A 27,411-nucleotide genomic window follows, 5' to 3' on the forward strand; every position below is an offset into this window, starting at 1 on the left:
GCTTCACAATGGTGTAAATTCACTGAAAAATCACTGTGATATAAAATGATGGCAAGACATTATCATAAGTGGAACATTATGACTCCCTCCTTTGGTACTTATTGCAATAATATTAATCATGCTTAAATATAATACCATTCATGTAAAAAAAAATTATAGACTCATACAAATTTCAGTATGATGAAAACAATTAGGCAGGTAAGAAATGAGCGATGGAACCTTTTAAAGAAAAATATTCTACTGTTTCATTAGACTTATCAATGCTATATTTGCTAAATTATTTTCTACTGCCAGGGAATAGGAGAAGTTGGCGTTTGTGAAATACTCTCTGGAAGACTAAATAAACCTCCTCTCTTCTGTCTGTTGCTGAGTGATAAATATCCAGCAGGTGATTAGTGAAAGATTTGATAAGAAATCAAGTTTAACTAAATAATAAACCCTTATTTATAAAAATAATAAAGCCTTCTCAAACCACGCACTTTGAAAAAAGATGTTTTTGCTGATCCAACAGAGTTCAAACACTCTTATTTCTTTGCCATTGTTTAAAATCGTTATTTTACATGCTACACACACGTTCAGTTTCAGAAATGCTGTAAAACATTTCTAATGTATTTTTTTCAGATTTTTCCTCACTTCAGTAAAAAATTCCTACACATTAGTGAATTATAAATAGTGGGCAAAATTATGACAGTTCTGCTTCAGAGTACTGTTAGTTCTACTATTTTTGTTGTAATTCATTTATAAAGAAAGATTATATTCAACAAGAACCATTTTTCATGTGATATGTACATAGACCTTTTAAACATTACACTTGAAATTTATTATCCTGTAACGGGAGGGAAAAACTTAGAAGATGCAAGGAATGGCCTTAACCCTGTAAAAGAATAATATCAGTCTAAATGTGTTAACACTGACAAATTTGTTTCTGCTATTTTGAAGTTGCATGTGAACTGTAGATTTATTACTGATGCTGACATCACCAGAGTAAATAAAAATGATTACACTTCATTTATATATTATGTCCATTAAACAAAATAAATGAGTATGCTAAAATAAGACAGGTAAATGTCCCCTACTGTGGATATGCTCCAGATGGGTGGGCCATTTTAGCATAAAATATATTTCATGTGAACGACAACAATAAATGACAGCATTGCTTTTTATTGCTCTCACAGCAGTATGGGATCCTTATTTTTCCCTCAGGATACACACAAATATTCTTTACATTACCAGAGACTTTTGGGTATTTTAGATTAAAATGGGGACAATGCTACAGTACTGGTACAAATAGCAATAAAATGGTTAGAAATGGGAAACAGGACAAACAAAAACATCTACTATTTGGAAAGCAACACAAGGAAATTTATTATTCCAAAATGACAAATCTCCTTCCACTTGAATGTTGACTGGCAAACAGACAGCAGTTTAAATATAATTTTCAATTTGTTTTCAAAGTATGAATGATTATCTACCTACAATTAATTACTTATTAATTAGCTCAAATTTAGAAAAAGAGGCAGTGAGTTTATTTAATTACACACCAATTACTAAGATAAACCCAAATACACTAATTTTCCATGGGATTGAATTGTGCACTTGTGGATGTCACTGCTGAATGTGCAAGGAGCTTCAGTCTCCAAATCCACCTGTGTCCCTGTCCCCAGTCCTGACAGACACATGGGCTGAGGACATCCTTATATAACATCTTCCACCAGTATTTCCTTTAAGAAAGCTGCACTCTTGTACGTTAAGCAGGAATATGTTTTTAAAGGGATTAAAAATATCTAAATTTAGAAATGACAGGACACAGTTCTCTAGGAGAAATTGAATTCAGAATACCCTTATACTGATTATCATTATGATTGTGTTGTTTAAAATCTACCCACCCACATTATATTTTAAATATTTATCTATGCACCTGGGGAGCCTGATACATTGAAATGTAGCATGAACTCATTAACAACACAGAAAATCTAACAGTAGCGTAGGTATACACTTAAAACTGAAAATATGACCAATTTATGCACAATACAGAGCATAGTCTCTCTGTAGCTGTGGTTAAACTTTGACCACTTAAATTAATTTCCCAGACATAATTCTGTGAACTTCATAAGATATTATAAAGCAACCTCTAGGAAATTCATCTGCTGTGAAACTGATTTCACATCACATTTATTATTTGAATGAGAATAAATAATTCCCAATTTCATGTTTTCCGAAGTCTAAGATCCAGACTCAATGAAATCTATAAAGGTATCAAAAGTATCTGACATAAAGAAAAGAGGAAAAAAACCCCAAATTCCATGAAAGCAAACTGTATTAGAATGACACTCTGTATACATAAAAAGAATGATCCCTTAAGATTTTGAACAAAATAGGCTTTTGAAGAGTGAAGTGATGTTATGATAAGTGTTAATAGAGGAATTACAATGGATAATATTGTCCTGTACAAATGCTCTATTTTTAAAGTAATGCTCATTTCTATCACTAGCCAATTCCCACTGACGGTTACCAAAGTAAAATCTTAATTTCTATACAAGCATAGTTCAAGATAGAATGGAATGTATTTCAAAAACTGTGGCGTATTCAAAATTCCGATGGTTTCCAAATGTCTAGGAAATGTAATCAACTTGTAATTTAGACAAACAGTAACTCAGGTTTGTCACAGGAGGTGTTAACAGGGTTATTTAGTGATTTTTATTTCTAGTTAGATCATGGTAATTTAGATTAGGTTTCTCTGATGATTTCTGGCAAGAAATAATGTGATTTGGTTTCAACAGGAAAGAACTACACACAAATAAATGACAAAACACTTTTTCATGAAAACTTGTGTTGTAACTTACTGAAAGTAAAGTCCTACACATTTCACTGCATATCTCTAAAGTAAGCTACCCCTATGTTTTAATGCTAGGGATGAATAAAGAAAATTGCATAATAATGTATAATAACTTTTCATCAAAAAAGCAATAAATTCCTTATGAGGTGATGGAACTTTTGTAATTACAGACAAAGGACAAGCCACAGAACGAAGCTTCAAAGCTTCTTTTTTGTTAAGATACTTTCATCCAATGATCATGGCACAAGTCATGTCATAAGTCTTCACTGTAGAATTATTTTTTTCAATAATGCATGAACATATTAATAATTTAATATGTTAATATAATAAGAATATGAATAATAATTTCTCAAGAAGTACATTAAAAGGGAAACTATTTTTAAAAAAAACACAATTATTTCAGAAAAAAAATTATTAAAAAAAGAAGAGAAATTTAGATTTTATTTTGAATTTTTGAGTAGTTATTTATTCACGTCAAATAATATATTGACTGCTTTGATGAGTGCAAACATGGTGATTTATTCCTCCTTGGCTCTATTTCTCTGCTTCCTCAGCTGCCATCAAAGGAGTAGGCACTGTGGACTTGAGATTATTCCCCCAATTTCTCATTTAGGTGTCCACTAGTTGAATTCTGTTTACAAGGCACTGACCTGTTCTTCTGTACCTTCCGCAAAATGGTTTGTCTTAGGAAGAAAAAAAAATGGATGCATGGGTTGTCACTGTCTGTTCCAGCTTTCCCTCTCTTGGGGGGAATGATTTAGGCAACCAGAGCTGTTATGTGCTGCATGGAACCCTTCTAACCCCAAAAGCAATCACAAGTGGAGACCTGCCATCAGCTTCTGGAAAGATTATCAACACTGGGTCACCACATCATTTAAATCATACCCACTAAAAAGCTCAAGATCACACTGCCCTTCTTCAAAGCTCACCAGCCCCTTTCTTTTATGACCATTGAAAATTAACTTTAGAAATTAATGTCTCAAGACTTCAAAAGTTGAAATAAAGTCCTTTCACACAGATGTCCAAATGAATTGTTACCAGCATTCTTAAGGTTGCACACATCAAACATGAAAAATCTTGTGTCAAATATTTGATGTTTTACAGTGCTTGGTTTTACAAGATACTGAAAAACACTAGTTCTAGTTCAGTAAAGCACTTTATCACACTTTGCTATAAGCTTGTGAACCCTCATGCTGATTTATGATGTTTTTCACAGCATTTCTCTAAAGTGCAGGGATGAATCATATTTCTATCCTGTTTTAGACTATTCAGTGATATTGGTGGGATTAATAACTACATATTCTGGGAGTCTTTCCTTTCCTGTATTAAGGTCACAAAACTTCATTTAAGAGAAAAGGTCCTGTTGTCACTTGAATATTAGCACTGGAAGAATTATTTTGAAAGTAGTATATTGTCAGTGCCTAAATATTTCTGAGATTCTAGGTTTATAAAACAACTTGTTTAGACTGCCCATTTGAGAAACATCTGTATAGCAATTATAATTATGAAACTATATTCAAACCACCTGAAGTTCATGGTCAGCTTTGACTTAATCTATAAGAACATACAAAGTCTGCTTTCTTTTCTCCCAAACACAGTTTTCCTCACATTTTATTTGTAAATAAGTAAAACAAACAAAAAACCCCAGGATTCTGGCTGAGTTACTGGGACTTATGGTCCTGAAAGAAGTGTCCTACATTGACCAGGATGACTTGTTATGACCTGAGTACTTCTGTCCCTCCCTTTTGTACAGTAGAGCATACAGAGATATAAAGGGCTGCAGAAAGACATCTTCACATCTCTGTCTAGGGAAGTCTGCATTGGGCTGAATGGACAGACTTTTTCTGATCTATTCAGTGCTTACTGCAAAGGCAATTCTTCCACGCTAAGATAAGGAGCATCCTAAGAGGAGGCACTCACTACTTTATTTTCAGTACTTGTGAATACACTTGTGGTAATAAACAGTGAATTATCTGTTCAGCAGCAAATGCTAGCGAGCAAATGAATCACTATTAGACCTTCTGCCTAAAGATGTAGACCTTTCCTGACCCAAAGGACTTCTCCTGACTTAGTTATATGGAATTGCTGCTCCTATATCCATACATACAGCCTTAACCTCCCAAAGTAAAAAAACAATAACATAGAGATAACACCAGAACATGTGGGTTGACATGAAATCATGTCTTCATTACAGTTAATGAGAGTTTTGACACTTCAGTGGGAGTAGGTTTTCACATTGTTTCTTAATTCTGCTATAAGCATACTCAAAAAACAGAAAGATTGTAAAAATATTTTTAAAACTCTCTGTTTGATACAAAGCATAACACTATGGAAGGAAATTTAATTAAATCTTCAACAAAGTACAGCTTTCCTGTGATCTTCCTGTTATATTTTCAAAGATCCAGTTAAGCCATGAGATAAAAGTCACTAACATTTTCCTTCTCCTTGAGAAGTTATCCAAGTTTTATTTTCCTGTTGAGCAGCTGCTGATAAGTAATACAGTAATATCAATAGGAAATATGAAACAGTACTCTTAATTTTCAGGAAAACAAAACTCCCATCTTACATGATGCCCCTTGAATTCAAATGGCCCAACACAGTTTCTCAGTGGGCTGTGGATTCTGAAAGATGGTGAAAACTTTTCATTACTTCAGGTTTTCCATAATTAAACCATGGGCAGAACTTGACAGTTCAGTAGAAAATAGAAAGGCTATTTTTACTTTATATGATTTCCTTTGAGCAGCCTGCATGTAAATAGGGACAAAAAAGGTAAAAAACACTTACCCAGTCCCCTTGTGCTCTCCTCTCTCAAGAAAAAACAAATTGCAAGGAAATGACAGGTTTGAAATTAAGAATATACATTTCACTGGAAAAGGCATTATTAATGATAGATTAGAAATTCTTATTCCTTGTCCCCTTTGTGCACATGTTGTGACTTGATGACATCATGACAAGTTTTCCATAGCATATCAATAAAACAATAGCACAAAGAATAAATTATTTCTATTGTTAGAGTGGATTATCTCTTTAGTATTCTGATAGCACTGAACAAAAAGCCACTATCTTTCCCAAAGACCTGAACTAAGCCCAAAAAATTTTCTCTGAAGGTTTATACAATGTATTTTCCTGATTTCTCATGTGATTTCCTTGTTTTCACAGTTTTCTATGTTCTGAAATCCATTTATCAAAAATGGCAAAACCATTGTTTAGGAATGACTTTAAAAAAAACCTCACACTACTTATTTTTCAAATACACTGCATTGTACCGCACACATTTTCAGCATGAAAATTCTCTGTATTTCACTTCATGCTGTAGGTATTGAATATTCTTTACTATCAACATAAAGTTCACCACCAACCACAAAGTCTTAAGGTTATTTTTCACCCCTTCCCACAAGTGCCTTGGTTCCCACATTGTCCACTCTATGTGTATATTGTTTCTGACCTAGATTGTGGACAAGTTAGGAAGCCTGAGCATGAATTGCCCAAAGTAGAGCTTATACAAGTTCTGCATGAAGTATGAAGGAGATTGACATGAGATATGTCATCTTTTGTTCCTGGCCCTCTACAGCCCCTTGAGGCTGGTCGTGAGGATGGGGCATGGTGGACAGCTTAGGACCTTCAAGTGCAAGAATTGGAGCTGCCATACCAAAAGGCATTGACATTTCAACAGGACAGACTTGGACTAACCCACATGATTTGGCCTGACAGAGCAACCTCTGGCACAGTTCAGCCACCCTGAAACCATCTCTGCACATCACACTTCCCAGGACACATTCTGAAAAGGCACGAGTGTTAAATATAGGTAAGACAGCAACTTTTTGGGGTTTGGGTATGTAATTGTTGTTGGTTGGTTGGTTGGGTTTTTTTCTTGTTTTGTTTAAATAACTCACAGAATTGTGTAGGCTTCATACAAAAAGCATGGTCGGTCAGCTAAAGGAGGTGATTCTGCCACTCTGTCCACGCTGGTGAGCCCACACCTGGAGTACTGCATCCAGCTCTGGATTCCCCAGCAAAAGAACCACATAGACCTGTAAGAGTAGGTCTAGAGGAAGGCCACAAAAACTGGTCAGAGCATTGGAACACCTCTCCTATGAAACCTGCATGAAAGATTTGAATTTAGAGAAAGGAAGGATATGTGGAGACCTTACGGCAGCATTTCAATACTTAAAGCTGGCTCATAAGAAAGATGGAGAGAGACTTTTTTCCAAGACTTACACTGACAGGACAAGGAGCAATGATTTTAAATTGAAAGAGAAGAGATTTAGATTGGACATGAAGAAAGAAATTTTTTACAATGATGGTGAGAAGTGTTTTGGTCAGGTTAGATGAGAATTTAAGCAACTTTTTATCTGGTGCAAGATGTCTCTTCTCATTCCAGTGCATTTGGACATTTAAAGGTCCATATTAGCCAATTAATAAAAACTTGCTTCAGAGCCAAATACATACAAAACTGTGCAGGCCTGCCCAAAACTACAGGTTGTACAAAGCCACAGTGAAAACAAAATGAGAATAATTACTGTAAACACACCAGAAACTAACAGCACAATGTAAATGTAAATGTCACAGAGTATTGTGCAATATGCAAAGAGGTATCAGGGATGAAAGAAGCCAACATACAGATCAGAAACAAAGAAGAATAGTCAGAAAAAGACCTACTGAGATGCAGAAAATACGTCTAGATATCCATTTATTTGAAGCACTATTGGAGGAGTAAGGTGGAACAAAAGTAAATGGTAACATTTAAAGGACAGAGAAAAAAATAAAAAAAAAAAGAATTCCTGAATACTAATCTCAGCAGATTATTAGGGGAAGTACAAAGGAGAAGAGTAGAAGGAAGATGAGGAGTGATAAATTGAAAATTGAAACTGAAGCTGTTTTTGAGTGGAAATCCATGCTCCCTAAATCTTTGTGTGTAAGTTACTAGCAGGGAAAGGATCAAAAGCAATAACATAAAAATGATCACAAGTAGGTATTAGACATGTAATAAATGTCTTAGAGAAGTCCTTGATAAGTTCAGAGCTGCTTCAACACCAGATTTTAATGAAAAATAGGTATCTGACCAACTAAACATTAATAAACTCTACTGGTATGTCAAAACACGCTGAAATGAGGCCATGAAGAAGGAAGCAGGTAGACAATCAAATCAAGGCAGGAAGTTAACAACACTTGACAATAATAAACCTGGTTCAATAAGGGTGAAAGTGACTGCAGAAAATCTGAAATCACAGCTAGAATATCAAAAAGAGTGAGCCTCCCAACACACCAAAAGCTCTGTGCAGCAGAGTGCCTCGCAGCACGAGCGCAGATGCGCGGTGGCAAGGTTGGCCGTCCACAGCTCAATGTGCCTCCCCATGGATTGCATCACCCACAGCAATGCCACATCCTGGCATGCAGTGGTTCCACCCAGACTCTTAGTGGTGTATGGCAGGTGGGAGGTCATAGCCCCGTTATTGTGCTTCTAGCCCTTAACAGACTTTTTTTTCTGGTAATTTTCCAAGTTATTTATTGACTTCATTTGTAGTTTCTTGTACACAAAGCCTCCATTGCCAATGAGCTGTACAACAGACCATCCTAAAATACTATTTCCTTTTGCTTGGATTGTTTTACATTATGATTTCACAGAATACCTCTCTTGTCTCTATTCACTAATAGAAAAATCACTAACGATCTTTCTCTACAAAGCTTTTTTAACACTGTTGATTAGATGTTTCTCTGTTAAATCCCAAGCAACTTTCTTTCTGAAAGGAACACAGTTTACCCAAGTGTTCTAGAAAGGGTCAAACATTTCCATTTTTTTCCCCCCAGTTTAATGTTCCAAAAGTAAGGGTAAATACACAATTACTTTGTTTTCTTTCTTCCTGTGCTTTCCACACTAGGAAATAATACTTTTCCTTGGACAACAAAAAGTAATGCACACTCTTCCAGAGAAGTTGCAGGCAAAGAAGTTTGGTTAAGTTTGATCAGCTACAGGTTCTGAAATATACCAGTGTAAGTCCAGAATTTCAATCTGATGCTTATCAATTAATTACTAGAGAAGACTGAAAAATTCACACAGGTAAGTCTACAAAACTATTGATGTTACAAACCCTATTAAAATATTCTCTCTGAGGGGCTGTGAAATGGGATACAAGATTTAAATTTCTAATTTCTATCGTTCTGATGCTAGTTATGTAGGAAACGAAATTGTAATTGTTCTTACTTAAAAGATATCATAGCTAACAAAGAAGACTAGTGAGTCATTATCTTGTCTTAAATTGGTAAAAAGGGTATTTAGTTTACTATAAGTCCCCCTGTACTATTCATGTATGAATATTATCACCACTAGAAATGCATGAAAGAAAAACATTACATTCTGAAACTTCAAAAATTGCCACAGTCGACTTTTGTTTGAAGCAGAACCCCAAACCACTATAAAAATAGTTTTTAAAATGTAATTACACCAAAATTTCCATTTACCTCTAGAATTATGAGTCTTTCATTACAGAAATGGCTGGTGGGGTGAGGGTGTTGATCAATCCTCTCTTTCTTCAGAAAAACAATCACAAGAAACAGCAAGAATTGCAGAAATAACTGAAGAGTGATTTTTGTGATGCTGTTTCACTTATTACAGAGCATATCATCAGAATCCCCAAAGAACAACTGCTATCTCATCTCACTGAGGAGTGAAGAGGAAGAATAGAGGGTGAAAAACCAGAACAGCCTATGTCATTGCAACCTAACCAGCTTATTAGTTTATGTACAACTTTTAGCACTTCCTATCTTTCTTGACAAGATGAATGTCAAGAGCCTGGATGTAAAAGATGTATGCTCACTACATATGTGTTTGATATGAAACTGATATGCCAAAGTCATAACAAAAACCATAACACAAGTACCTCTATATTCAAAAAAAAAAAAAAAAATAGCACAACAGATAAAAATAATCGCTGGAGAAAGAATGTTGTTTTATATTTGTGTTCACAGAACATAGGGCTATTCTATATTCATAGCAAATGCATCATTTTAATTTTCAATCAATATTCTATTACTTTCTAAGTTAATACTTAATTGATAAAAAGATTAAAATTATTATAGTGGATTTTTTGTTTACTTTTCTCAACCACTTGTAAAATAAGAAATTTGTCAAATGCATTTTATATCTACTTAATTGCAACATTATTTTGCATTATTTATTTACTTCAAATTTTGGTCCTTATTTTTCATACTTAAATGGAGAAACTTTTATATTTGAAGGGACAAGTAAGAATTTATATATGATACTCAGAATATTAAAATGTTTAGTAATGAAACCAAATGTAGCATTAATAGCTAAGCATGGAGTTAAACATTGTACTTGTATTTTTAAATTTCATAAGAGCCAATGAAGAAAATGCAAAACTGACGTTTATATAATCATCACAAAATGATGATAGACTCCCTAATGTACTACTTACATTTTGCAGTATCAAAAATCTATAACCATCTTAGTTTACAGAGATAAATGTGTAATCTGCATGGGCAAAAAGAGAATAACTGTATTGGGGTAAAGACAATGATTCTTTTTTTAATAATATGTTTTGCAATATAGTAAAGTTGCCCTAGGTCTCTTAAGACAGAGACTTGATAGGTATGTGATTTATATCATGACAAAAAGGGGACTACAGTGCCCAAAAGGATTGAAATATGGAGTTTTGCCGTTTTTCACATATCATCACTTCCTTTCTGTATCATCAGAAATATGAATAAATAGAGCAAGCTACGAGAGTAAAATTTTTCTAAAATGTTAAAATAGTCTTTGCACCTTCTTCTGAGCAGAAACTATTTCAGATATGGTTATTCTGAGGAAGATAAAAGCAAACGCTACTCATCATCAATATGAGTAGGTTTCCATGGACAGAATCTTATTTTACTATCTTTTCAAGTGTTTATCTAAAGAAAAGACATGTAAGTAAATGTCTCAGGATGAAAATAAATGCAGAACAAGTAAAGAGACAAGGTCACTCGACAGTGGGTTTTTTCATGTTGAAACAAGTATCCCATATAATCAAAAGGAATAGTTTATAAGAAATTTATTTTTAAGTTGAATTTTTCAAATTAAAAAATTGTATAATTTCTTGTAGATAATATCCTTTGCAGAGGAAGAGAAACTCTAGATCAATAAAGCCACAAAATTTTTACAAGCATGTGTACTTGTATTTTTAACACTTGTCAGTAGTAGTATTTTATAGAGGTTCTTAAATTTGTCTCGGAAAACTGCATTCCTTTAGTTTAAATAGTTTAGCTCTGAATTTACCTTTTCCTCCTCCAGCTACTCCCATAGTTCTCAATGATGTCACATTTAACACTCAGGTGGGAAACATCTGATGGAACAGCAACAAATATCACCATGGATTAATGGCAGCCAGAACAAAGAGTTCTTGACAAAATTAAGATTCTGAGGCTTATTGGGAATGGGTGTGAGCCAAGGGAGTCTGCTGTTGCCTTTGGGTTTCTGCCAGAGCATTCAATTAAAGGGCCTAGAGTTTTATATCTATAGAGTACAAAACTTTCAAAAGATAATTTGACTTTCAAGAGGTTCTCAAATGCCTTGCCTTTTTTGCTGCTTTGAATTTTTGGCTGACAATTCCTCCTTTTCGTAGGAGTTGGTGCATAGGCACAGTTATTTATAGACTCCCAAAGCTGGCTTCTCATGCTTAGCAAATAAACTGAAAATGTGAATTTGAGGGATTTATAATTTATAGTGATTATATCTCAAACTGGGGTCAACAAGTGACCTATTTACATAGGGAGGAAAGAGGAAGAGGACATATCTCAGATGTATGATTATCTCACACATTTAGAAGAGAAAAAGCAAAACAAAGGTCTGACTGACAAAGACTTGGACTATCTTTTGGTCCTAGAGTCTAACATTTTCTATTCACTAGGAATCTCTGAATATCCTGTAAGAGCTGACAAGATGCTCTGGTTAGAGACAGAAGATTATAAAGCCAAGACTTGTATTTTGACCAATAAATGGGGGAAGGGAAAGGGAGCTTTGATAGCATTATGTTTATATTCCTTTATATTTTTACAAAAGGACTTGACATAAAATAAATAAAAATGCCTCTTTGCATCCACAGTAATATTAATGCCTTTTCCTCCAAAGAGGATAGAATTTCTCTCTACTTAAAAATAGTGTTTTGGGAAATAATAAGGAACAATCTAAAGAAAATATTGCACTATATCAGATTTCAAATGAAGGTTGAAGATGTTTCTTTTTATAATGCGGTGGGGGGGAGAGGAGGGTGGTAATTTTAGGACGAGTTGACAATCAAGAGAACCAATGTTTCCTCTAATAACCTTGCAGTATATCCCAACTGGAATAAACAGACCACACATAATCAAAGATAAATAATATATACAATATTTAAAAGAGGAGAATATAAGTCAAGGTTTATAGCTGTAACTTACTTTAATCATATCTTTCTCCAAGAAAATTTTGACTCTTAGTCTAACCTGGCAGCCAAATATTTTGTATTGATATATTTTCTGGCATTATATAATTAAAATTAACTTGTAACTCTTTAAAAATAAGGCAAATCAGAGGATATTCCTTTGAACAGAATTAATGAAAGTATTTTGTAGTAGATTTGGATAAGATTTTTTCACCAAATCCTTGAAAAACAAAACCAGTGTTCATTTTAAATAGCACATATTCAAAACATTAAAATTAAGTGGTTTAGGGGGAAAAGTTAATGTAACTACAAGAAGAAAAATGTTTTACAAATTTCCTCAAAAACCCCTACAAACATACATCAAAACAAAATTGATCAGACAGTTACAAATAGCTTTGAGATTGTGCAGTCATTTATATACACTCCCTGTTTTATGATGCAGGAAATAAACACTTCAAAACTTAGAAGGATCATACCTGAAATGGCTTAGAACTGCTGATGAAGAGAGTCTGTCTGATCCATCTGTTTTCTTGATTTCCAAACTTGTACCACAACAGCCATCCGTTAGCATTACTCACAGTTCTTTGGAAGACTGACAGCTTATACACTTCTTTTCCAAACATATGATAATGGAAGCGGAAAACACAGGTTCCATAGTCAGAAGGGTTGAAGAGAGGACTAAGCAAAACTGCTTTATCTCGGAATTGCCGTGGCTCAGAGGACTCCAGGTAAAGGTAGTGTCCCCTGGCTGTGCCTGTCGTGTGATCCTTTAACGGGCCTGTATTAACTGTGGGGGTTGGACCCCGTATTCTGATCCAGTCAAAGTCATCCTGGACCTCCTGCTCCCAATTGCACAGCCCATTTTCAAAGTTACACTGTAGGTCAGGGTCTGAAATGTAAATAGAACAGACTATCAAAAATAAAAAAGCAGTATCAAAAGGGGATGGTGCTTCAATATTTTTTTATCCTCGCAAATATTTATTTCCAATATATATCTGTCAAATTCTACTTAATTTATTGAATAAACAGAACTGAGTAAAAGTACCCATTTTATTAATTTTATGAATTATTGAAATTAAAGATGGTAAGGTTCTTTAACTGAAAGTGAACAGATCAAAGGAGTTAAAATTGAGGTTAATTGAATTAAATAAACCACACCATACTGTCTTGTAGGTATGTGTGATAAATAATCTAATGTATTTTTGTTTGGCAGATGTAGTCCTAAAAACACATTGGGGTTTAGATCTTTATTATCCTAAATAATATTAACACAATAATTTTATCAAGGCTAAATCAAAGCGTTTTTAACACAACCACATTTTTTTATTTGATACCAAGGCAAAATGCATTAATTTCTTCTAATATAGAACAATAAAATGTGTCAGAGGTGGTGAACTTGCATTCTAACTTTGTATCTGCTTTTAATAAGCAGTAACTGACACTATAGCATTTTTTTTAAATTAAGCTGTTGCATTTAACAGTGTTAAAAACTGCAACTCAAACCTTACCGTAGACCTTAAAATGGGTTATAAATAAGCTAGGCATTCCACAAATAGAAAAACTAAGATAAGCTGGAAAGCCTTCACTTTCTTTTAAATTTACAACAGTTTTAAGTTGATATTCAGCAATTATTGCTGCAGACTGATACCACCTCAAGCATGTAAGGTGCCCCCCGTTCTCAAACAGATTGTAATTTGCGTAATTCAGTTACCTCAGGAAGTGATAAAGCAAATGATAGTTAATTTTATTTTATATTAATGTTCTTGAGTTCTTAAAATTGATGAATGCATGCTTCAGGGGAAAAACCATCATCAGCACCCTTCAGCACTCAAGGTGAATGTCAAAAATGGGAACGACTCATAGCTTTCCTCAGTATGTTCAAGTGCTTCCTTTGAAGGGGACAAATATGTTCAGCATGACTCCTATCTTTAGTATAGATATTTTAACCTTTTTTTGATAGGAAGAGTATAGGTCCTAAGAAGAGGTAGGACATACACTCCTCTCAGTCCATCAGCATGTCTGTACTTCTGTCAGTAAAATCAAGGATAGCACCTTGACTTTACATCCCCCCTTTTAAAATAAATTTGTAACAAATGTTCGTGTTTTATCCAAGATAAAGAAATGGAGTTGCTTTGGATAAAAGACATAGAATTCCATTTACCCTCAGTTTAACTCATCATATGCATTTAAGTTTAAAATTATCATTCTGTTCTATGTCTAACTATACTGAGTGGAATCATTACTGGCTATAGCAATTCTGTGCTCTTTCAGTTCAAGGGTGAATTGGCAAGTCAGTTTTTGTGTGGTGTTAGTAAGCAATAGTGGAGAGTACTCACCACAGCTGTCTTCATCCGATCCATCCCCACAGTCATCCACAAGATCACAGACCAATAAACTGTCAATACAAGCTTTTGTGTGTCTGCACCAGAAGCGATTTGGACTTTCACAAATTAATGCTGGAGGCGGGAGAGCACAGTTTTCAAATCTAATATCATCAATTGCTGAGACACCTTCATAAACACCCAGACTGATTTTATCCAGTGAAAATTGGAAAGGATGTGGAAGGCGTCCAAGCTGAATGACTGCCTTCAGCCACTGATTTCCCTCGTTGTAATATGTCCTCCAAAGGACAGTAGGCTGCTCCAGCCCATCCACAAGCAATTGCAGCTCTGCTGCCCCAACTGACTGTCCATAATTGTAATACCTAAAATGATAAAAATAAGAATGTTAAGTGGGCAAATGATGAAAATGGACCACATCAGTTACAATGACCCCTATCTTTTCTGTTGTATCTCTGATATATAGGAAGTCCACAGGGCCTGTAAGTCAATCCATTTTCTGAATGATGGTAGGATAGGCTGCTATATCAGTCCAGGCCTCATCTCAGGAATTGAAGATTTTGAGAGAAGAAGCATACTTCATTAAATTGAAACCCAAAACTGAACAGATACATTTTCTTTTATATTCAGCAACAAATGCTGCTCACTCAGATGCATAATTTATTTTTATAAATTTAATTCAGTACATGATTGTAAAGTAGCAAGAAGGAAAACCAGAACACCTACCGAATGCATAAGTATGCTTTCTACCTACCTAAGTTTTTGTTAATATGTTGCCTTCTAAGCCTTCAGCATTTAAAACTGACAAATACTTAAGTTGGCAATTGTACAACAAAACTGGGAGCAGAAGCACATATACAACCAACAGCTTGTAATATCCAACTTCAAGTCATGAATCTTGGATAAAAAGACAGTTCCACTTCCGATGGCAAATGTATTTGATATCTCTGAGACAAACTGCACTTAATAACATCAAGGTCAGGCCAAACCTTTATTTAAACAGTAACACCAGTTTGGCCTAGTAAACAAATTATCAAAGCTATATTTTTTCTTCCTATCTTTGACAAGTTTGCACAAAGACTGAGACAAGGCAATTACTGAAAATGTTTGGGCTTGATTGTTGTGTGGATTTTAGTTATGGGGTTTTGTTGGTTTGGTTTGTTTTTTTTCTGTGTATATGAAAAAATTAAGTGGAAGTAAAGAACCAATTCTGACACTGGAACTTCTACGTAATTATAATCACATCTAATTTTGGATACTCAAGGTGACTCAAGGACCTATTAGATTTTTCAATGCTTTCCTTTTCTTGAAAAAAAAATTCACATTTGCAAATTTACTTAAGCAAAGAATTGTTAGCAAAAGGACTGTGGTATTTGCCCATGTATATACAGGCACAATCCTTTACTATAATTTTGCTCAGAGCCTGACAACAACATCATACCATGTTTCACTTCTTTTCTGCAAGTGTTTCATTTTATATCTGTATTGTTCACAATGAAGGCTATATGCTGACAGAATAAAATTAAATAAATACTTCAGAGAAAGATGTATCTATTTCAAACTATAACCTCAATTTCAGTCCAAGAGAAGCAATGCGAGATAATTCAGGAATTTTAAATGTAAAGTATTTAATACCAAAAGGACAGTGTGCAGTTTGATCCTGTTTGCCTGAACTTTGGGCTTCGTAGCCGAGCTATTTGTGAAATGCTGTTGCTGCTCTTCAGAATGAACATAAAATGACCTGTTAAAATAAAACAAAAAACAACTTTTCAGGGTAAAGAAATAAAGGGTTCATAAAGGTTTTTACAGCATTCATGGCCTCTGCTTAAAATCTGGTTAAAAAGCATATTTATCTATTCCACTTCTCTGTTTCTAGGCCTGGCTTGTCTTACCTTCAGGTTTGTTATAGGTGTGATCCTGTGGAGGAGCCTGCTTCTGAAATGCAGGTGGAAGAGCATTGCTAGAACTTCTTACCCAGTCAAATTTATCTGCATTTACAGCTTCAATCCAACCACAGCTCTCTCTTTCAAAGTCACACACAGCAGCTGGAATGAAGAGAGAGACATTTCATTTTTATATACAACACCACTAAAAAATCTTTGCAGTATGAAAAGTAAATAAAATGTTTCTAATATGTCATCAATATTCTAGAAGTAAGTCTAGGAAAGGGGTGTGGAGAGGCAGAATGGCTTCGTACAGACATGAGGTATTTGCTTAGTAACAGCTGAGTAAAAGAGCAGCCACAGAGGAACAGCCAAGCCATCTCTATGTTCACTGTTCTCAGTGAAACAGATCCTTCTCTCTTGGGGTGCTTCAGCCAAAGCACTCAGAGCAGGCGAGGAGGTGCTGAAAACAAACCTCACAGTCCTCCTGGTATGGAACAAGGACACTGGGCACACAAAGCAGCAACAAACCTTCTGCAGGATCTTTTTTGTTGTTGGAGCCAGAAATTAAATCCTTTTTTTCCTAAATGCTAACAAGTATGTTAATGGTAAAAAAATTTTCCTCTGTTCATAACTGGAATAAAGTTAAATATCAGGCATTAATGAGACACTATGATATTGGTAATCCCTGCAACACAAATTACTGAAGTGAAAAAGATCTGAAAAGCATATTCAGCTGCATTCTTCAATTCTTCAATTAAAAGAGCAGTGATATTTTAGAAAATGTATATATTACAAATAAAGGGAAAAAAAGGAGCGGAAGCGTGTAATTTATGAATGAATGTAAATTAACATAGAATCATGGAATGGTGTAGGTTGGAAGGGACCTTAAAGATCTTTTAGTTCCAGCGCCCTTGCCATAGGCAGGGACACCTCTCCCTAGACCAGGCTGCTCAGAGCCCCATCCAACCTGGCCTGGAACACTTTCAGGGATGGGCTAGTCACAGCTTTTCTGGGCAACTTGTTCCACTGTCTCACCACTCCCACGGTAAAGAACTCTTTTTCATCAGGTTTTTCTCTGTTATTTTATAAAAATCTTCATTAAATCACAAAACTGTATTTTTTTTATTCCTGCAAATATAAGAGGCTTTAAATGGAAAACATTAAGGGAATTAAAGACTTTAAGAAATATTTATTAATCATATACATATAATAAATAACGCAAATATTCAGGCATGACTGTCAGAATTCTGCCATTATTTTATAACTCTTATTACAGCTTTCAGTAGTCATATTATGATATGGTCATAGTATGGTATGTAGAATATGCACATATTAGAATCATATGAAGTCCCCTGAAGAATAAGATTATATTAGTATTTATTTATGGAAAACATGGGAGGTTTTTTCTATTTGCTGTATTTGATTTTGTTTGTTTTCCTCTTTAGGAACTATATTACACTAGTTATACATAATTTTTAGAAATAATAAAAAATTAGTAATGAGGCATGTTAGTAATATTGATAGCTATAGCTTCTAAAAAGAGAAGGCTTTGTAAATTATTGACAGTTAAAAGTCCACAGCTTAAAAAAATACTACAAATATAGAAGAACAAATAATGTTTAAGAAATCCAATAAAATATATGTTTTCTCTACATATGGTGTATGTGGGTCAGAAATGCCTATGATAAAATGATGCAAATCAAATGTGACTAAAAAACATAAGAAAGGAATTTTTTGACAGAAAGTTTTGATAGAATAAAATGAAAACAAAATATATCTGCAAATACTCAAGGATCTAAGCATGAGAGAAAATACTGAAACTCCCCAAAGAGAATATAATGAAAAAGGAATATGGACAGCTATTTTTTATTTGCTTTTTACTCAATTGAAGAAACCAACACATATTCCCAGAAGAACTGCCACAAAGTATATGACAGACCTTGGACACAGATGGTTACACCAAATGAGGCAAATAAACAAGATAAAACTGTTAAGTCTGAGCCCAGACTTCTTGCATCTGTAACTTGTAACACAGACAAAATGGAGAAGAAAGGATTCACTAGACCATTTAGCTTAAGCATGGATGAGTACAGTGAGATAAAATAACTCTGAAACCTTCAACTAAATCTCAACCAACTATTTAACACTTAGGGAAAATACAAGAATACAGAAAGCTGGTAGAGCCTGGGTGAAATGCAATTGGATCTTGATGCTTGATAACACTTCAATTATCTAATTGTCTTGTCCCATAACTTCTTTGATTGGCACTTCCATTTCAGACAGATTATTCAGAAAAAAAGTCCCTTGATTGGGTACTTTTGTTCTTTCTCTCACAGTGAACTCAATAATCTAATCTGCCTTCTCTCCTAAGACTTTTGGTTTTGCTTTTCTCCTATTCCTTTTTGTTCTCACAGGCTGTGTATACACTCTAATCATCACGTGAGCCTATGCACTCTGCCATGGCTGTCTGCTCTTCATGTACTGATGAACTTTTTGCTAGTGTTTCTTAAACTTGTTTTGTTATCTTCACTATGTTTTTACATTTAACCTACCAACATTTGTCAACTTTTCTATATTTTTGATTTAGAAAATACTTCAACCATTTGTTTGATGCTGCTTAACCCCTAGTGGTATCCAAATGTACGAATATATTTTTCTTTGCTGCCCCTTTCAGCATCATTTCTAATGAGCTCCCTTCCCTAGTCAAGAAGGAATCACTGAGCATCCATTTCAGAGTGGCTGGCTTTGTTCATGCTTTGAGAAAGCTGCCTTTACATCTTTAACAGATTCAGTGTTCTCTGAGCTGACTTGTTACCACAAAAGCCTAGATTTCTTTCTGATTTTGTGCTCTTATGAAAAGTATTTTTTCCCTTTCTGATTTGAGGAGTTTTATTCCAAGGCCTTCACAAATCAGACCCGCAGTTTCTCTGTTAGCTGAGTGATGCCTAATATGAATTTAAGAAACAGCCTTGCTCAGAACAGTATTTTAAAAACAAGTGTTTAAGATACTAGCATTCCTCCAAGAATGGAAGTTCATTAATCTCTACAACCCCCAAAATCTCTCCTTGTCTTTCAGCTCATGTAAGTTCATACAGAATTCATCATAAATAAAAAATCCAGGTGAAGAGATAACATGACCATTACTGGCTTTTAATATTTTCCTTTATTTAAAAAAAATGTTTCTAAACCTCCTAATATGCCAATAAACTTTAAAGTAATTTTCAATCAGTAACTTTAAGATAAATTTTGGAATTTATACTAGATGGCAAAAGTAAAATCATCAGTTCTAGGAACCAGGTTAACTCTGGACAAAGTCATCTTAAACTATTTTGACTCTATAATACAAACACACTGAAACACACATCTGCCTTCCCATTTGTATGTTTTCTATCCCAGCTACCATTTGCTAATTTCATTATATACACTCTATCAAGCAACACCATAGCTTGCAGGTGCAGTGGCCTAATTTCTACAGTGACAAACTGAATAGAGAACAGTTAAAAAATAACTGCAAAAGTTCATCAGCAAGAAGCAATGCTAACTGGAACAAACAAACAATCAAACAAACAAAAGACAAAAAGTAAGTCATTACTTGAAGATTAAACAAGTCTGATCTTTACAAAATCCAAGGCAGACTTCCCCCTTCCCTCAATTTTTATCTCCAAATATGAATTACTACTAATTTGAAAAAAATAACCACCAGCCTGCTCAAAAAAAAAAAAAAAAGGAAAAAACCCCTAACAAAACACACATAAAAACCCCCAAAAACCAAAACAAAAAAAAAAAAAAATCCACATCTAAACGTAAAGGTTTAAAACTAATAGATACAGTAGTTGCCTCTACAGATGGCTACAGGAACAAAGTACTCCAGAACACTTTCTTTTGCTAAATTCTGTTTGGAAATCCATTTCAATAGCCATGAAATTGCAACAGACTTTGTAATTTCAGTCATGTGGGCTTTTTAGTACTAGACGGACATGATTTGTACATAACACAGAGGTGTATATCACTTGTGAAATGAGAAATAGCTCTGCTTGTAAGGAAGGTAAAACATGCAGATTAAAAAGATTCTGTTATAAATAAATCGTGTGATATCACTGTGCACCTACATTTTTAACACCTAACTGCACTAAATATCTCCTAATTTAGCTGTAGGACTTGCAAAGATTGAGATTTTTACAGGGGGAAAATAAAATTGTAAAAAAAAAAAAAAATTATAAAACTGAAGGGAAAGTTCCTGTTTTTACTGAACTATGCAAAAATAAGGTCCAGTGGTCACTATTCAGGTCTTCTTGCTATTCACCCTGTTTTCTCTGCCACCAAAGCTCATTCAATATTTTTTATCAATATGCATAATTTGCTGGAAACCAAATAAGAGTAACTATGCAATAAGACATAGGTTTTGCCCAAAAAATACTATGTAGATATTTGCTAAATGAAGTAGACAAGTTACACTTATGACTTCTGGGTTCTGTAGAAATTCTGAATGTGTGTGGTTTCTGTTGGAAAAATGACCTTGTTCTTTCCTCAATGCTCTTCCACAGCTTACTTCCTGTTTTACCTATTACACAACTGCTCTTCTGTGACCCCTTATCTCAGTCCTAGGATCACTGGAAAATTGGAAATCCTCACTCTCTTACCTCATTTCCCCAAGCAGGTGCCTGTTCCAGGTCCTCTCATCTAGTCTCAGCTCTCTGTCACTTAACAGCCACATTTTATACTGATCTCTCCCAAAATATCACAGCTCCACATTTGTATTCTTCATTCACATTCTCTCCTTGTTTTATTCTCTCTTACCAGACATTTAATCTTCCATTATTTTTCTCTCTTTTGACACTTTGATCAGCTGGTCCCAGAGCAGCTGAGGTCCCTCCTGCCCTGGCTTCTTCCAGCCCTGTGGTTACTTCTCTCCTACACCAGCAAGCTCAAGCAATGCAGCCTTTGCAGCCATTTCTTGCCCACTGTCAAAGGTGCTTACCTTTCTCTGTAGATGGGATTTCAGTCCCATCCCTTCCCCATTTAACTTTCATGAGCTGATTCTCATGCAGTTATCTAGGCACTTCCAGTATTGGTACCTTCTCCAATTTACAAGCTAACAATCTTTTCACTCCTTGAACTTAAGCCCATCTTTCTGATCTGGCTCTTGTTTCTGGTCTCACCTTTAAGAATTACTGATTTGCCTGGCTGAAATAGAGCAGCAAGCATATGAGACAGACATTTTGGTATGCAAGATTTTACTCTAAAAATGAGAGTTAGGAAGAGTTACTGTGTAATTAGAGGAGAAATGTTATGCTTTGCCAAGATTAGTAATGGGAAATATGAGGAATTTTTCTTATTATACTGAGGAGATTTTTGTTATTCATATGAAGGTAACCATTAGAAACCAAATAATATTTATCTTTAAACAATTATGCCACTAAAGTAGTTTTTAAGAACCAATATGTGCATCCTTCTCTTTACTTGCCTTCTAACTCAAATTAAGGTACATAAAACTGTGTACAAACATATAGATTATGTGCAGTTTATGAAGTAGTTAATTTAAGGCTAGTCTTAGCATGCTTGTGCTGCCCTAAATTGTACACCATAGAAATAACAACTATTAAATGCATCTTTCATTTAGACATAAACACAAAACAATTCTTTGCTTCTGTGCATGGCTTTTGCTTTCCCTATTAAACTGCCTTTACCTTGACCCTTGAGTTTTCTCACGTTTCCTCATCTGATTGTCTCTCCCATCCCACCAGGGGAGTGAGTCAGCAGCTATGTGGGGATGAGCTGGGGGTTCAACAATGTCCCAGTCCTTTCTGGCACATGTGGCTTGAAGGGTTTGAGATAATAAATGTGATTGGAATGTGTTGGATCAAATTTATAGCTTGTATTGATTTTTAGATATTAATTGGCACATGCCTGTGCTTGCCATGGGGTCTGCTTTCCTAACTGTTCATTAGAGCCTGGTGTTCGTTTTTGGCTGCTTCTTGCTTTCACTGCTTGCTGCACTGCTTATCTCCTTACTCTACTGTGCCTGGGAGCATTTTGATAACAACACAGGTGATGTGCCTGCTGGCAGATGGCCAGGTCACTGCTGCTGCTGTGCTGGAAGGAACAGGCTGGAACTCCAGTGTGGACTCGAGTCAAAGGGACTGTGACCTGCGGATGAGGCCACATGAGATTGGGATTTCCGGGGGTGGCTGTGGCTGAGAATAAGCCCATGCCAGAGCAGGTAATCTTGAAATACCTGTGGCCATGGTTTTGTCTGTGTGGCAGCAAAGGATCTATGGCTGTGGGTGAGTCAGTGCTGCAACAGGTACACCTCAATACATCAGTGACTGTGCACGAGCTTAGGTTGGAGCACCTTAAAGCATGTGACCATGGATAAACCTGTAAAAATATGCTATATTTTATATAAAAGTAAATTATTCCTTATTTATTTTATGTAGAAACCCATGAATTTATTCCTCATAATCCACACCATAAGTAGACAGAGAAAAAAAAAGAACAGACACAAAAGACAGAGCATAAAGGAGAAATTAGCAAAGGTCAGACAGAATATCAAGAATACAATTACGTTACCAGATTGCTTTTCAACCTGATCTTATTCCTATTCCGTCAACATAATTCTTAGGGTGCAAAAGTGAGCATTTAGACTACACCAAAGGCAGAGGATGTAGACCATAGAAGTCATGTTGCACATTCATCTTCCAGAGCACAAGCACACAATGTAATAGGTATGTTAGGTCACTGCTGTAAATCTGCAGTTTGAAAAAGGCTGTCGCATTTCTCCTCTGCCTTAATGCATAGAAGTCAAGCATAAAAAGTATAAAAGCTTTATGGCCATAGTAAATTCTTCATCTGTAGAAGAAAAGCTGTGATCTAATAGTCAGGGGTAGCAGCACTCAAGAGAGAAAATATTTTGTCAGTCTCAGAAGTGGTTATCTTCAACTGAATTCTTCAGGGCCTGACAGAAAAAAAAGGTACTCATTTGAGTGGAAGTGAAAATCAAGAGATGTCTCAAGGATTGATATTGAGAGTTTAAAAAATGGAGACCCAGCTTATTCAGTGGGTGTAGTGGACCCGAGCATCTAACTAAATCATCTTGCTGGAATTTAAGATTATAAGATTTAAATGAAACATATTTTGAAAGACATTGTAAGCCTATGTAATATCCTTGCCTGGTTCTCATACAAAAAGAAAAACATTAACAAGGTCAAGGTGCATGTAATCACTATTAGATGGAACACCATAGAAAAAAATGTTAAGATTGATGAAAGCAACAATGTAGTTAGAAGAGGTGAAAAAAAAAAAAAATCTGTACTTAGCCAAGTCCAGAAATAAGGAAAATTGAGAAACGTGAAATGCTTGCATCCAAGAGCAGAAACATGCAAAGAAAATATAGAAAGTAATGATGCACTACATAAGCATGAAGATGATGAAATACTATTTGAAAAGAATTATAAGAGCTATTCTAGTGCTGCAGACTACCAGATTAATGTGCTGAAAGGCAAGTTTATTGCTTGGAAATGGTCAACTTGCCAAACTACTTGCAGTGTCCTTTGTGTACCCACATTCAGCTTCCCACATTACAAGCTGTAGTGCTAGCACACATTGAGCCAGCTCAGCAGTAACAATGATTTATAAGTTAGCAATATACTTAGAGCAAAGATCACCATAAATATAATGGTTCCAAAGTTTAACCTTTAGCATGGCATTGTTAATGTATCATCTTGACAAATAAGACTTGGGCATAATGAAAAAGTCTTCAGTCATATAATTAGAGGAAAAAGAAAAAAAAATCAGTTGCCATATAGGCTACTTGTAATTAAGGCTGGTCTAGGACTGCTGGAACATCTAGCTGGATATTTGTCTTCAGCCAAAGGTACAATGTTGAAATGGAAACAAAGACTGAATAGTTAAAAGGAAATATAAATGGCCACAAAAAACAGATCTTAATTTTCTTGATTAAAAGTTACCACTTCACTGCTATCCCAGTGCAGGCAAAGTTGCATGCAGCTAAATCTATTTAGAACATTTTTTAATTAAACTATTGATTTGGAAGTGTTATTATTTTGTCAGAGAACAAATACGCTGTACCTGAATTTAAAAAGGGTAATGGCAGAAAAATCCAGATTATAACCCAATGCTGCGTAAGGTATATAATCATAGGTAAAGTAGAAAAAACATCAAGTAAATTAAAAATGGAGTGGTTTAATATTAGTAACATGGACAGGGAAGCAGTAAAGCAGTAAAAACTCTTTTCAGTTGTGCCCAGTGAAATGAGAAGCAACAGACACTTGTTTTACTCCAAAGGTGATCTAACACTGGAACAGGGTGTCCTGGCAGGATGGGTAGTCTCCATTCTCATAGGTATTTAGAACCTAACTCTGTCAAGCTCAGGCATTCGGCTCTGGTGGCTCTGCTTCAAGTAGGGTGGTGTTTAACCACTAAGTAATCTTCAAATATGACTTCCAACCTCAGCTGTGCTACAGTAACATCAGAATTTTCTTTACTCTGGCCCACAAGAGGAAAGATATTCTGCTTAGTGAACACTCAATAGTAATTTCTGATTTCAGCTAGGCAAACTTCTATCTAGTAAAAAAAAAAAAAATGCAATTTTGTATGTCAAAATTCTGTATATTTTGGATAGCAGTCTTTCTAAAAACTTAAACCCCTCAATACCAGTACTCCAGCTGAAGAAGATTCAATGCTAAAATTGAAGAGAAATTGCATAGAATCTGTAATTATTTCATTTACCTGCTAATAGTCAAATAGATCTTTGTTTACCTGAACAACTCTCAAATCTCCAACTAAAAACCATAAAATATGAACACTGAAATTGGATTATATTAGCACCTCTAAAGTTTATATTCTTAGATGCATAACAGGACACAGAAAATAATTTGAGGATCTTGTCTACAATATTTCTGTAATTTGTGTTGAATGTGCTAGAAAGCATCATGCTCTATTTTTAAAAAGAAAACTTGCATTAAATAAGTCTCATGGCAACTCCTTTTGAAAATGCATCCCAAGTTCTACAGCAAAGCTGATGGTTCAAAGCACATTTTCAAAAGTGCAAAGTATAACTGTGATTTCTTATGCAAAGCAGGAAACTGAATGAATCAAAAAGACTTTTGAAGCTGCATATTAGAGCCCTTGAAACAGTTCTAAGCTCCCTGCTGACTGTACATTGGAGAGGGATTCTGAGATACATCACCTCCCACTACTTTCCCACGTGTTCGTTTCCATGCGGAGAAAGCCCAGGCATGTGGCCCTGACAGGAGTCACAGCTCATCCAAACAGAAGATACTGACTCAGCTTAAATTGTAGCTGTGACCAGGCTTGTGGTACAGCTGTGGCATCCTCACATCAAAAGTAAATATATAAAACATACAATTTGAATGCAAGTCTGTGAGCAGTGCATCAGAATTATAAGATGAAATACTATTTTTTAAAGAGCATCTTCTACTAAATAATTAATCAAAACCTTTTCTTCTGGTTTTAATGCTAAGAGAGAAGTAGTTGCTACAGAAACTAAAAGGGGGAAAATCACAGAACAGAATCAAAGTGAACTGGTTCTCGAGAGCTTTTACTTTTAATTAAATTTCAAGATTTATGAAGTCATGAAAGCATTGCAAATAGGACAAAAGAACATAGTCACAGGAGCTTAAAAACGTAAATTTCAAAGTTTACACTTACGGCATTTGGTTTCATCGTGGTTATTTGGGCAGTCAGGCTTAAAATCACAAAATTTATCAGGTGAAATACATTGGCCATCCCCACATGAAAAAAATCCCACCGGACAGTAAAAAGATGAAGCATTAGCATCTGCATATTCTTCTTCCCCTTAAAAATCAGAAAAATACATGTAAGTAAACCCACAAATATATAAAATTATAAGTGCTTTTTATCTCCTTTTAATATAGCGACATGCTCAGCACAAGGAACAGATCAGCACCTATGCAGTGTACTAGATTATATCACAGCTGATCTCAATGTCTGATGGCCTTAAACTAAATCTTACTCTCCACAATATTCAAACTTTCATGTGAAAAGTTATCAAATACACCTTGGTGTTACAGAGCCAGGCTCCTGCTCAGAGGCCACTACAGCTCCCTGCTCTTTCCCTGGGAGCCAGGTGCAGGTTTTGCACCAAACCTTTCTGCTGTAGCCGTGCTCTCTCTGTGCTCAGGTCACAACGAAAGCTGCAAGAAGCCAAGGTTGAGTGCTGCACCATTACTAGACTGTACCTCAACTTACACACTAGAAAACACCCCAAATTTCAATGAATGGGGAAACAAAAAGCCAGGGTCTTCTGGTTTTTCTTCAGCAGATTTCTGGAAAGTGAGTAAGTGAGAGGAATGATGAGCAGCTTATCATATTCTTTGTTTAACTTAACTTTTTTAAATACTCATGTTTCTATCCAGAGAGGGATTTTTAAAAAAACAACTCTCTTCTAAAAATAATATCTTTGTGATAATGGGTAAATGAGGAAGTTGTAGGGAAAATAATTAACGCAAATAAATGTTTCTCTAAATACCTCAACCCCACTGCATATAGGGATCAGAGAAGCCTTAAGAACACAACACTGAAGTTCTCTATTATGCCTTTAAATTTCTGGATATTAAATTCAGATACCGTATGTCTATAACTCATCATCACCCCTGACTGCACATGTGCCCGTCTATTTTTGAAAAGCAGCTGTTAGCATCAAGAGGACCATGAGCAGCAGTCTGACAGTTTATGTTGTTTTATATTTCCATCCGTTGGCTCTTCAAGACTACAGAGTGTGAGTACAAAGACGAGTTTGGTGGGCATTTATTATGTCAGATATTTAGCAGTAATGATGGGTGAAGCCTTTTTCCCTAAAAGTAAAGCAACAGAATTTGCTCTTTAGTGGAAAATATAGGATGTTTTGTTTCTGCATCCAAACGTGAATGTAA

The 27,411-nt window shown here is 35.2% G+C and overlaps 1 protein-coding gene across 1 annotated transcript in view; it reads right to left on the reverse strand.

The window, feature by feature from the left end:
* MALRD1 (MAM and LDL receptor class A domain containing 1) overlaps nucleotides 1-27,411 on the reverse strand; it is a 232,774-nt gene that overhangs the window by 158,747 nt on the left and 46,616 nt on the right. Inside the window, exons 14-17 of the mRNA XM_053963779.1 lie at nucleotides 16,484-16,636; nucleotides 16,227-16,332; nucleotides 14,589-14,956; nucleotides 12,729-13,141 (exon numbers count right to left, since the gene is read on the reverse strand). Of these exons, the coding sequence (XP_053819754.1) occupies nucleotides 12,729-13,141; nucleotides 14,589-14,956; nucleotides 16,227-16,332; nucleotides 16,484-16,636 (1,040 nt within the window). The remainder of the gene's footprint in view (nucleotides 1-12,728; nucleotides 13,142-14,588; nucleotides 14,957-16,226; nucleotides 16,333-16,483; nucleotides 16,637-27,411) is intronic.

The sequence above is a fragment of the Vidua chalybeata genome, chromosome 1 (genome assembly GCF_026979565.1).
Source record: "Vidua chalybeata isolate OUT-0048 chromosome 1, bVidCha1 merged haplotype, whole genome shotgun sequence".
Classification (NCBI taxonomy): Eukaryota; Metazoa; Chordata; class Aves; order Passeriformes; family Viduidae; genus Vidua; species Vidua chalybeata.